Here is a 13,027-nt window from a genome sequence, read left to right as displayed (position 1 = left end):
GTATAATTTTAAGTCAAACAGCGGTAGAGTCAGTTAGAGTTCGTTTACATGGGGGACATCTTCATTTCAGAATTTATGACTGATGAGCACCCTGAGTTCTATGGCGATAGCGAAAGACAGGCCGCATTCTTATCATTTGAATAAACCACACTCAAAATGTCCTTCAAGTGTCCGCCTGCTTCTTCTGACCCACCACAGGAGTCATAGTAAACAACATCTGGGTAGCCACAAGTTGCAGAACCCTGCTCCAGGTCAACATGGAAAATTAATCTTCCAAACCTGAGCTGGAAAAGTCATAATGGGAGAAAGTGAAATGGATTTCTGCTAAAATATCCTAGGAAAACATTAGGAAATAAACGGTTCCTATCTGGGAAAACTATAAACATGTAAACTGGCCGCTATATAGATTACAAAAAGCTTAATCCTAATGATTTCCTTTAAATAAAATGAGACCCACCAAAAAAAATGACACAAAAACAAACAAAATCCACCCAGATTCATATTTTTTGTTAAACCCTTATCATCCTTCAAGAAAGTGAAATAGTACATTTAAATAAATATGTAACACAAGATAATGGGAATAGGGTCTTCCTTAATGACCCCCAAAAGACAAAAATAGACAAAGGCCCCAATATTTATATGGCTTTTTCATCCCAAAAAGCACTGCACTTCCCTTGTTCCTTTCATACTTCATATGCAGTTTTATGGAGCATAAAATACATGCATCGTCTTGTTTGCCCCATGTTAGGCAGAATTGCATGCAGTACCCTCTGGGACCACCACATACAATTAGGTCTACAGGTGTTAGCCAAACCAACCTTTGCTATAAGTCTGTACTACACCGTTTTTGGTAGCGAGCTGAGCAGCCAGGCTTATCTCAAGAGGGTATGTGAGCAGTACAAGGATGTTACATAGAGGTCTTACAATCACAGTGGTTCAAGTAGACACTTACGCTGAAGGTGTCTTGGTAAAAACACTTATTAAATTATTACACAATCATTTAGAAAACATTCACTAGGAGGAGGCATCTTAATATTACACACAAACACACTTCACTACTGAACCAATACGTTTCTGAGGAAATTAGCCTCCCCTGAAATAGGAGCAAAATGGCATTTCAGTTGCTTTAAATGGGAGTAAAAGGCTCAAGTTAATATAATAGACCACAAAAACTTTCTTTAGGCAGTGCAAATAGTTTCAGTTCACTAGAGGACTCGGTTCAGTTCAACAGGCCTAGGCCAAAGTCAATGGACTAGAGTCTTGGATAGAAAAGAGCAGTTCTTGTAGTAAAGGGTAAAGTCTTTGCAAAAGTTCTCAGAAGTAGTTTGTATGTTGGGTCACAAGCTGATTAGGGCTGCAAGTTGTGAAAGTTCCACAAACATTCACCACAAGAGATGCGTTCTCTCAATCGGTTTGGCACAGTACCTTAATATGAAGCAAAAGATGCAGCTGAAGACATTGGTTCCTGGCAGTTCCTGCAGATCTCGTTTTTCCTGAGCCTCAGTCGTGGGGAAAAGAGGGAGGACGTTGGGGGATTCCTGCATGGGATCGTCACAAAACGCGGACAAATCACTTCAGTTCCAGTAGCTGTAGTTCAAGCACACAAGCTGGTGTCCCTCTCCCTGGTTAAACCTAACCAGCTCAGAGAATGGTATCCAGGTGGCTTACAAATTGATTGGTCCCACCAACTCAAAAGGAAGAAGTCGTTCTTGAAGGGGCTTCTCTGTTGAGATTATCTTGGCAATTCAGACCTGCAGCAGGGCTTCACTGGGGAAACCAACAGTCCAGGAGTTGCAGCAGCCGCCCTCTTCTAGCTCTTCTTCGGTTCTTTCGTTCCAGTGGTCGACTCTGCTTTCCAGTCCAAGAGACTCGCCTTTTAACCAGTTTTCTCCCTTTCATTCCAGCCTAGCTGTCACTCACCCAGCACGGTGGCTGTCCTTGCCGGACAGTCAGCCAGCCAATCATGCCAGAGTGCATTTGGGTCTCCTATGAGACTAAGCACAGGGAGATTCGGGCACCTCCTTCACTTCCTGCCCACCCCAGACACTCAGACGCCAGAGGTGGTCTTCAGTCCTGAAGCCCGCCAAAGGCATACGAACCAAGGGACCAAACCTGGTTTGGCGCGCAGAGAAGGACCTTTCCAAAAAGAAACGGCGAAAAAAGAAGACCGGGACCAGTTTAAACAAAAGGGGCTTAAGGCGCCATCTTGAAAAACATGGCTCCCGCGATTTTTAGCTACCGGTGTTCGCGGTCGGGAAAAATCATGGTAGTTTGCTGTAAAACCACTGCCACTAGCCATTTCAATAGGAAAGGGTAGCATTTGACTGCTACATGAGTATTTAGACACAGGGGATACTATGTTACTCCTCTAGCACTCTATTGTAAGATAGTGTGTGCTGGGTCAAGGAATTTAGAAAGACTAGTAAAGTCAATTTCACTTTACATTCTCTGGGAAACAGTAGTTCATCCGAGAGAAGGTATTTTAAACCTTTGGGAAGTCTAAAAGACATCCCTGTGTTACTACACTGAAGGTGCAGAGTAACACACAAGAAAAGATGATCCCTATGGAGTGGTCTAAAACTCCCAACCAAAGAAATAAACACAGAAAACAAACAGAATTGAAAAGTTCAAAGCCCCAAAGTTTAGCAAAAGAGCTGGATGGCTCTAAGGTTGAGGCAATTAGCACATTTATGAGAATTCTCCCTAAAACCCCGCATTTCATGAAGCCACGCATGCTGCAAAGCTTCATGGGTTGTGACGTCCCAAACTACAATGAGTGGCGCAGGCCAGCATGGCATAATAGCAGCATAGAGTAACTTCAAAGGATATCGAAGCATGTGTGGGACATGCGGACCTCCATAGATCGTGTGTGGAGCATGCAAAGTAGAACATGTCTTTTTACTTACCTGTAACCTGCATTAAACACTTTCATTATCTTCTGAGGTGATGAAGCATGAATTTTAATAAAATCCTTGTGTGGACATGCCACTTGAACTACACTGCTAACCTCCTAAGATTTGCCCCTTGTACCGCCTGAGCTATCGCTATTATTCGCCCGAGCAGGGAAAGCTTATGGGAATCCACGTTGCCCAACTGTCGGCCAGTCCCTCCCTCTCCTATAGTACTCAGGGCTGGAAGCATACAGCATTCTAGATTTCCTGCTCAGACTCACCTCTGGTCCCCAAAAGTTTTTATTTTATTTTTTTTAAACAATTTATTTTTTGTTCCAACGCGATAACTTACAGACATTGCATTATGCAATACATAATATCACAGTACCATTCTCGTCTGTTTGTTCCTTCCCCACTCCCCCCGCCCAACTGTCCCCTCCCCTTAACCCGGCCTACTTGACATCACACATCCTACAATCTCTTGTTTACTCTCTACCAATCACTCTACTCTCTGCACCCTCTTGTGCGTGACTGTTCCTATTCCCTGTCATCTAATGTAGTTGCGACTAGCTCCGCAATCAATAGTCTCCAGGCTTCCACCCCATCCCCTTCTTGGTCCAAGTTTCTGCCTACTGCTTCTTGCCAAACCACTGTTTCCGCATTCCTGGTCCCCAAACATTTTTTTTATACAAGGAGTAACCTGTGGTTCTATCCGTTAGCCTTCTCTTTTACCTGATATAGGAGGCATTCTGTCCCAGGGAGCTGGTGACTCGTGTCCTGGAGATGGAAAGGCCTGGCTCCTCCGGCATTCCATCTTCACTGCCCGAAACCGTCTTACTCGAGGACATGCTGCTCTCAAAGATGATGGCATCTGTAGACTTCTGGCTGTTCGGATCTAAAACACAAACAGATAGGACTTCGGTATCAAATAATTACAGCATGCACATTAAAATATAAATTGACCTACATGTGAACTTATGGGCTAGGGACCAAGACCAGACACACGTCGTCATACCACCATGTTCCAGCCTTTTTGAAGAACTCTCTCTTGTCTGCACTTCAGAATGAATTATTTGAGATGATGATCAAAGAACTTGTGTACTTTACAATAATATTAATCTTAAATAAAATTAATCCCTTTCAATCCACTGTGAGAAATGTTTGGAGCGCCTCGTTTTCTTTCAGTAAAGGATCTTCCACTGAATGTATTTATGACGACATCCAGAACCAGACAAAGAGTGACTGCTACTATTGTGTAAATTGTCCTTGCCCCTAAAACAATAAGCCAATTTCTTTCAAGGAAAATTCCAATCATGTCGGCCAATTCTGTGTAGAGAGTAACTGAAGTCTAGGGCAACAGAACTTAGCAGAGTAATTAAAACAGCCTAGATAGAAGGGGAGTGTTCCGTACACCTGGCTCTCAATTTCAGATCCATGCTGGGACTAGCAGCAATGCACTCTCTGGAAATAGGCGACCCTTGAGGTTTGCAACCCAACTGTGGCCATCAGGTTTGCGGAAAGGAGAAAGTATTTGTTGGTTCCCCGTGGTCCCTTGAGAAGTTCAGTGTCCGCAAACACTGACCGAGCTTTGCCGTTAGACTGGTCTTGGAAAGATGGAGCAGCAGAGATTCCTCACCGCGCTCTTTGGGACAGTGTTTGTTGGGAGGATTCTCTTCATGTCTTTTGTGAGAGTTTGTGACTACTAGCCCATAGCATTAGGGATGTTTCCACCAAATTAGTGCTAAATCTCACAATGGTAGTGTGAATGTGAAATGGGGCAAATGACGGGTGACCCAAAGGGGGCCACTGGGTCACCCTAACGGAGACAAGAGCACATCACAGAAAGACATCCCAGATTATGCCATGAATGGGGACTTATGCAGTCCGAAAGAAAATAAAAAGTTCTGGGCCTCTCACTAGGAGGTACAGTTTAGGATTTGCGCCCTCACACAAATGTGAGTAAAAGTTCCTTTGCATTGGTTTTCCATTTTTAAAAAGAAAAAATAGATTGTAAAATGCACAATTGCAAGAAGCATGTCCAATGTCCTGTTTTTTTTGTTTGTATAGCATTCCTCTTTCTTTTTAACTTTCAGATATTATTCATTCCATAGAGACTTGCAGAACGAGTGCTTAGTCTTCCATGAAGAGACATTTTGACGTTTATGTATGTGTGGTTGTGTTTTATACTTTTAAATGTTGCTTCTTAGACAAGTCCAGGAACCCCATTTGAAATCTCCTAGCAATTAATATTTTAGAGGGTCCCGAGGTGGGTTATATAAGCCCATGGGTTAAACAACATAAGGGTTAGTTAAAAAAAAGTTATCTAATCTAAATTTATGAAGAGCATATACACCACAGGGGGATCTTGGCGCTAGGATACTCCAGCGGACAGCAATACCGTACTGCTCCAGAATAGAATTTTTTTAAAGAGTGACGAAATTGAAGATGATTCTTCAAATTAGCATTGCTGTAGGCAGCTCATTCCAGAATGTATCCACCAAAACAGAGAAAGCACGGCAGACCAACCGGACCCACTGGAATTTTAGGCTAATCACCAAGTTAGCCGCCCCGGGGTGAAGGGTCCAGCCCGGGGTGTATGGCATGAATTGGTCCTGCACAAAGTTAGCACCAAGATGGTAGTAGGCCCGATGGACCAGACAGAGGGCCTTAAATTTGATCCGCTCTGCCGCCGGAAGCCAATGAAGAGCATGGATCCCCGTACTGATATGGGCTAATATGGAGAACCATTGGCGACGCTTGCCACCATGTTGTGCAGATGCTGGAGCTGCTGAATGAGACCCTTCGATTTAGCCAGGTAGAGGGCGTTGCAGTAGTCAATACGACTGCTAATCAGCTAGGCGACCACCTGGGGGCGTAGGGCCACCGACAAGAAGGGTAGTATCTTACAAAGTAACTTCAGTGAGTAAGAGCCCATCTTACACACATTACACTGCAAAGCCATGGAGTAGACGATAGACAGACGCCAAGGTTCTTAACTGACGGCACCGGGGAGGGGGGATCCCCCAGAACAGAAGGCCAGAAATAGGGGTCCAGAGAGACGCCCTAGAAGGAGAGCCCACCAGCAGCACCTCTGTCTTGTCCCCATTCAGCTTATGCCAGTTGCTATCCACCCAGACATTAAGGGCTGACAGGCACTCGCACAATCCCAACGACACCTCAGATTGGTCAAGATCTAGTCAAACCAAAATCTGGGTGAAGTCCACATAGGCGTAGCACCTGAAGCCGCGAGAGCTGATGAGAGCAAACAGCAGCTGAACGTATATATTAAAAAGAAAGGGGGACAAGGCGGAATGTTGGGGACACCACAGAAGAGATACTGAATTAAGAGGAGGAAAAGAGAGTGACTGACAGCGAGCTGACAAGAAAAAGGAAAACCAAGTTAGGATGGTTCCCGAGAGCATGCTGTGGCTAGGTGAGACAACTGAATCAAAAGTGTCAAAAGCTGTAGAAAGGTCAAGCAGTATCAGGGTTCCCACTCCACCCTGGTCTGACAGCATGGTCAGAGCATCCATTAATGACAACAGGACACTTTCAGTACCCCATCCCAGGCTGACGCCTAACTGGAAAGGATCAAGACCATTCGAGTGCTCAATAAAAGAAGAAGGAAGAGGTGGCCACCAGGGATTCGCGCAGCTCCATTGAAAAAGGACGGAGTGAGATAAACTGATAGTTAGCAAGAACCACAGGATCCAGTGAGGGTTTTTCTTTTTAAGTGGGAGGGAAATGGCTTGTTTAAGCTCTGGGGGATTAGCACCATACTGAAAGAAGCCATTTACAATGGTTGTTATCCAAGTGATTACCTCAGGGAGGATTTTCTTCAGAACTGTGACCAAAAAGGGGTCGGTTGGGGCTGCAGATTTCAGTTTGTTGATAGCATTGAGAACCTCCAGTACGGAGAACTCAGGAAAGTAAGGCCACGTGTGCAATGGTGCTGTATCTGCCTTACCCAGAAATGTATTTTTAGAAGATTTCATGTGAATCTGGTCACAAATAGCCGTAACCTTAGTAACAATGTTCTGCCAGGGAATCACAAAGGATTTGAGAGGCAGCAACCTTGGGTTTACTTGGGCTGTAGAGGTAAAATATTTAACAGAGAACAACTCTTTCGACTGGTTAAGGGCCGACAGAACTCTTCCCGTAAATAAAAGTTTCTTTGCCAATTTAATAGCTATATGATAACTATAAGTGAGTTTCTAAAAGCAGATGTTCTCTGACGAGCCATAAGCCCGGTGCCACTTACGCCGCACCTCTCTCAGCTCGAGGCGGGCCGCTTTCAGCCCTGCTGAGAACCAAGGCGTGGAGGGGCATTTACATGGGTGAATAAGCTCAAGGGGAGCAACTAAGCCTGCTACTTGTCAGAGAGTCTGGGACAAGAAGGGCGGTCAGGCGTGAGGGCAGATTTGTACTTGTCAGAAATGGTTATGATATGATATGGCATTTGTAACGTGCCTATACACAAGTGTTTCAAGGCGCGACGAGGCAGGGGGGGGGAACAAGGGGAGACAGACAACGATCCTACTAGGCCAGGTGTCATTCAGATCGCGCAAGTGCAAAGGGTAGAGGGGAAGGGAAAAGTGCAAGGGGGAAAGGGAGAGGGGAAAGTGCAGAACACGGTTATTAGCATACAGCATACAGGATAAATAACAAGGGATAGCTGGTGGCAAGTGCGAAGTAAGTGCAGACAAGTACTGGGAAGGGGGGCTGTAGGGATACAGACACAGTCCCGTAGTGCAGGGGTTGCCAGGGAGGCAGTGCAGGGGAGAGTGGCTGGGCCAAGGACCGAGAACGGTGAGTGGCCCAGTTGCAGATTCAGTGCAGTTTCAGTAGTATTAGCAGGGGAGAGAAAGCGGAGGCAAAGAGGAAGGTTTTGAGGTACTTCCTGAACCGGAGATGGTTCTCCTGCAGTTTCAGGGAGGCAGGAAGGCTGTTCCAAAGGGAGGCCCCTGCAGCTGAGAGAGATCTGCCCCCAACTCGTCGTTTGGAGAAGCGGCTGACCCTGAGGGAGTTGGAGGCGGATGAGCGAAGAGCTCGAGAAGGAAGATATTTAGGAAGAGAGAGTTGAAGGTATTTTGGCCCAAGGCCCCAGACGGCCTTGTGGACAATGCAGAGGGTTTTGAACTTGATCCTCGCAGTCACTGGGAGCCAGTGCAGTGATTTCAGTCCTGGAGAGATACGGTCCCTGGGCTTGAGGCCAAGGACAAGTCTCACAGTCCTGTTCTGGATGAGTTTCAAAGGGCAGAGAGTAGAGGCGGGCAGATTTAGATAGAGGCTGTTACAGTAGTCCAGCTTCGAGAGAACCAAGGCTCTAAAGACAGTGAGCTTCTGGGGGAAGGAGAGGAAAGGAAGGATACCTCTGAGGAGGTGTAGCTGGTAGTGTGACTTCTTAGAGACGTCGGATATGTGAGGAGAGAAGGATAGTGTGGAGTCGAAGAGGACCCCAAGGTTTTTTGCCTTGCAGGTAGGAGCAGGAAGAGGGCCCAGAGAGGCCGGCCAGAGAGCTGCAGGGAAGGAGGGAGTGGGTGTGCCGATGAGTAGAATCTCAGTCTTACTGGCATTAAGGCAGAGGTCGTTGGCGGCACACCATTCCTGGATAGCAGAAAGACAGTCAGAGATGAGGGAAGGAGAAGAGGAGGCCGAGGGTAGCCTGAAAAAATGAGCTGGGTATCATCCGCATAGCACTGAAAGTTGGGGCAGAGAGCGGCGATGCGGTAGGCGAGAAGTGCCAGATACTGGTTGAACAGCCAGGGAGAGAGGTTAGATCCCTGGGGGACACCACAGGTAGAGAAAAAGATGTCAGAGAGGAAAGACCCCAGTTGGACCTGGGAGGGTCGATTGGAGAGGAAAGAGGGCAGCCATGCCAGTTGTTGACCAGTGATACCCAGGTTATCATGGAGACGGTTGAGCAGGATGGTATGGTTGACAGTAACAAAGGCAGAAGAGAGATCAAGCAAAATGAGAACACATGGAATGTTAGAGTCAAGGTTCGAGAGCAGGTCCTCACGGATGTTCAGGAGAGCAGTTTCCGTGCTTCTGGCAGCTCTGAAGCCAGACTGATGGTCATGAAGACTACCAACAGATTCAGCATGGAGATTAAGTTGTGAGATGGCCAGTTTCTCCAGGAGCTTGCCCAGGAAGGGAGTGATAGAGATTGGGCGATAGTTAGCTGGGCAGGAAGGATCGGAAGAGGGTTTCTTAAGAAGGGGGTGCACAAGGGAGTGCTTGAGATGGGATGGGATGGGAAGACTCCAGAGGCGAAGGAGTGATTGCAGAAGTCAGCAAGGGCAGGAGCCAAGGAGTCGATGTGGTCCTTGATAGTCTTGGAGGAACAGGGGTGGACCTGTTTTGACGAGACTTTCATAAATCGGATTTGTCTTGAAACCTCGTCAGCAGAAAAAAGGGGAAAGGCAGAGAAGGAGAGAGGAGGGGTGGCTGCAGAAGGGCCAGAGGAAGGGAAGAGAATAGAGGGGGGAGGTGATAGGAGGAGAGTGAGGACAAGATGTCCTGAGTTTTTGAAATGAAGTGAGAGGCCAGTGCCGTGCAGAGGGCCTGGGAGGGGACAGGAGAGGTAGAGACTGCTGCAGGGTTGGCCAGCTCCTTGCAGATTTTAAAGAGTTCGGCCGAATTGTTAGATGCCGCAGAGATGCGGACTTGGATAAGGGCTCTCTTCTTGGTGAGAACGGAGAGCCGGTATTGCCTTTGGAGCAGGCGACAGGCCAGTTTGTCAGAGGATGAACATGAAGCACGCCATTTCCTCTCTGCCACCCTGCACTTGCGTTTGAGGGTGACGAGATCCGAGTCATACCAGGAGTTACATTTGGCTGTGGGCTTCAGGCGGATTCTCATGACATGGGCAAGGATATCAAGAGTATCAGATATAGCAGAGTGGAGAGCGGAGAGGGCTGTGTCAGGGTGGGAGTCAGCCGAAGGGGGGGAGGGGGCGAGAAGGTGGCAGCGAAAGCCTCAACTGACACGCGCTTCATGGGTCGGATGGCCGAGAAGGAAGGTGGCAGTGATAGGGGTGGCTTTGCCTGTGAGGTAGGGAGGGTGAGGTGGGAGGAGAGGAGAAAGTGATCACTCCAGGAGAGAGGAGTGGAGAGAGGGAAAGAGAGGGGAAGGTCAGAGGAGATCATGGCATCAAGAGTGTGCCCTGCAGAATGAGTCGGCCCAGACGGGAGAATAGAGAGTGAGAGCGAGTCGCAGAGGTCGCGAAAGAGTCCAGAGGGGGGACAGGAGGCATCCAGGTGGATGTTGAAGTCTCCAAGAAAGAGGAGTTGAGTGGTTGAGGACAGAAGTGAGGAGGAGAGGTCCGCCCACTCGGAGAGGAAGGAGGAAATTTGACCAGGTGGCCGATAGATAGTAGCCACGGTAAGGGAATGGCTAGGAGAGAGAGATAGTCGGCAGACAAGACATTCAAAAGAGGAGTAGATCTGCGTGGGAGTAACAGTGGCAGGAATCCACTCAGGGAAGATAAGGGCCACACCCCCCCCCAGCACGGTTGGGCCTGGGCACGGAGAGGATCTTGTAACCGTCAGGTAGTAGTGTGTCAAAGCTGGTGACAGAACTGGCCGTGAACCATGTCTCAGTGAGACAGAGTACGTCAAGGTCAAGTTCCTCAAGAAGGCGACAGATATCAGAGGAATGTTTGACGGCAGAGCGAGAGTTAAGAGTGGCAATGTGGAGAAGGTTGCCATCTTTGAAGGACTTCCGAGGAGGGGTACAGATCAGAGGAACGCCCTGCAGAGGTGAAGAACAAGCACGAGAGGGGGTAGGGAGGGAGGGTAGAGGCAAGGTAGACAAGGACAGAGGAGGGGGCACAGCAGGAGAGGAAAGGAAATTGATGAGGCGCGGGAAGCCTCTTGAAGGTTGGCCTGAAGGCCTTGGACCAAGACGGTCCCATTAGCGTAGACATTAATGATGGACTTAGAGGAGTGGAAGGAGGCCAAGAGGACATCCCAACGGGTGCCACCATTAATGGGAGAAGAGGAGAAAGGAGAGAGCACAGAGGCCATATGAAGGGTCCATAGTTCAGGTGAAGGCACGAAAAAGAGGATGTCAGTGAGAGTTTCCTTGGAGGAGGAACTAGCGTAGGTGTCAGCGATAGGGAGGCCTGGGTTGGAGACCAGGATGTCCTTTTTAAACTTTTTCCTACCAGCTTTGGTGAGGAGAGCAGGATAGTCAATGGAGAAGCAGTTAGAAAAGATCGGTGAGATGGAGAGCACCATGGAATAGGAGGGAGTGGGGGGGAAGACAAGACAAGTGCAAGCGGACAGGAAGAGAGCGGCAACCCTAGTTTACCACAAAATCAGAACACAGTGAACACAGTAATGCGTATCAGGTACACCGTGGAGAGGCCACCTAAGTTTGAAAATCCTGCGGGGGGGAGAAAAACCCTAGTTTATCACAAAATCAGAGCACAAAGAAGTGTAGACACCCTGCGAGGAAGTGAACAGGTAAGGGTGGGGTGGGCTGGGGGAGCAGGTGGAGCTCACAGATGGAGCGGCGGAATGGCGCCTGGCGTCCCCTGTGGACACCTGCAGACACACCGGGAGCCGCACAGGAGGGAGCCGCCCTTTGCCTAAGGGGCCCTTAGCCAGGGGGCTGCCCAAGGGGGTCAGATTAATACCAGAAAGCACCCAATAGGAGGGGGAGCAGTAGGGGGGGGGGGTGTGGGCGGGCAGGTAGGCGGGAGGGAGGGAGGACCAGGAAGTGGCTGCAGGGGGAGGAGGGGAGGAGGGAGAACAGCGCTCGGAGCGCAGGCCCGCAAATAACAATTTTTCCAACCAAGCACCCAGAAAACACTCACTGGAGGCCCACATGGGCCAGGCAGGGATTAAACCTGCAGACTGAGCACGGCTAACGGCGGCTGCTCACATCCGCAACAATCACATTCCAGTCTGCCCCCCGCCAGTTAGGGCACAGGGTAGCAACTGGACAGGGTGTCAAAGGACTTATGGTATCCAATATACAAAATGATATAAGATGATGATGATCTGACCAGATCACTGAATTAGTGGGGTTCAGTTTGAATGTTAGGATCAGCTGTAACTATTAGATCAAGGATACCACCATCTATATGAGTGGGCTCTGAGACAAGCTGGTTCAACCCAAATTCAGCCATGGATTCAGAAAACCAAGCAAGGCCAGAGGACTATTAAGCCTAATATTAAAGTCCCCCAGTACAAATAGTTTGGGATACTTCAGTTGGAGGGCAGTAATAAAATCCAGAAACAGGTCCACAAAAATCCAAGTGGGTGATACACAATTAAAAGATGGAGCATGGGTGCCTGAAATGGTTACGTGTACCAGAAGGCCTTCCATCTTAATAGCATGTGATATAGGGATAAGTAAAAACCAGAGAGGACTTAACAATAATGGGAACCCAACACCCCGCAACCTCTGTGGGGTGAAGTGCTTGCCTATCTAGGTGACTAATGCTGTTACCGGGCAGAAGAGCAACGTTAAGTATATAGGACAAGGCTTCAGAAAGCCAGGTTTCTGTCAGGCACAATACATCAGGTGCTCGATCAGACAGGAACTCACGGATAAAAGCTGAGTGAGCCGTTAAAGATAGAGTGTTAAGTGTATTGTAATGCCTAAACAATGTAAAGAGAAACTTGCAAATGCCCCTTTTTTTTTTAAACACAAACAAGAATATACTGGTCAAAATAAAAGAAAATGTACACTTCAAAAGCATATGAGAACACTGTACACGACTGTGCTGCTCTTGAGTGGTGAAGAGTAAATGTTCTTGGCAACTGCCATCATATACTCACCAGAAGTAGCTGAGCGGAGCTTCTCCAGCACCCCATGCAGCCTGCAGAACAGAAAACGGAAAGCATTACACTAGGTCCATGCTGTGTTGAATAGATGGTGCCACAGGAACTTGACAAAAGCGGAGACGCTAAAGAAAACAGAACCTAGACAAAGAGGGCATCTTGATGGCTTGATGTTGGATTATCTGCCATTTTGCTTCATTCCCCCAAATCTTGCCTCCCCAACCATCCTGCAGAAAAGAAACAATAAGCACAGAAAATACCTTCTAGAAAGCTGTAAGTTTAAATTAAGACAGGAACTGCACTCGCAGCAGAACCTGTATATTTTCACATGAATACTAT

At 47.8% G+C, this 13,027-nt stretch overlaps 1 protein-coding gene across 2 annotated transcripts in view; it reads right to left on the bottom strand.

Annotated features, from left to right (window-relative positions):
* The window catches only part of ZC3H14 (zinc finger CCCH-type containing 14), a 437,675-nt gene that overhangs the window by 359,018 nt on the left and 65,630 nt on the right, over window positions 1–13,027 (bottom strand). For both annotated transcript variants that reach the window (XM_069637953.1, XM_069637954.1), the window contains exons 4-5: window positions 12,686–12,726; window positions 3,624–3,786 (exon numbers count right to left, since the gene is read on the bottom strand). In XM_069637953.1, the coding sequence (XP_069494054.1) occupies window positions 3,624–3,786; window positions 12,686–12,726 (204 nt within the window). The remainder of the gene's footprint in view (window positions 1–3,623; window positions 3,787–12,685; window positions 12,727–13,027) is intronic.

Source organism: Ambystoma mexicanum, chromosome 14 (genome assembly GCF_040938575.1).
Source record: "Ambystoma mexicanum isolate Mex_15411 chromosome 14, UKY_AmexF1_1, whole genome shotgun sequence".
NCBI lineage: Eukaryota > Metazoa > Chordata > Amphibia > Caudata > Ambystomatidae > Ambystoma > Ambystoma mexicanum.
Note: the sequence above shows the minus strand (reverse complement) of the source record. Positions and strands in the feature narration are given on the sequence as shown.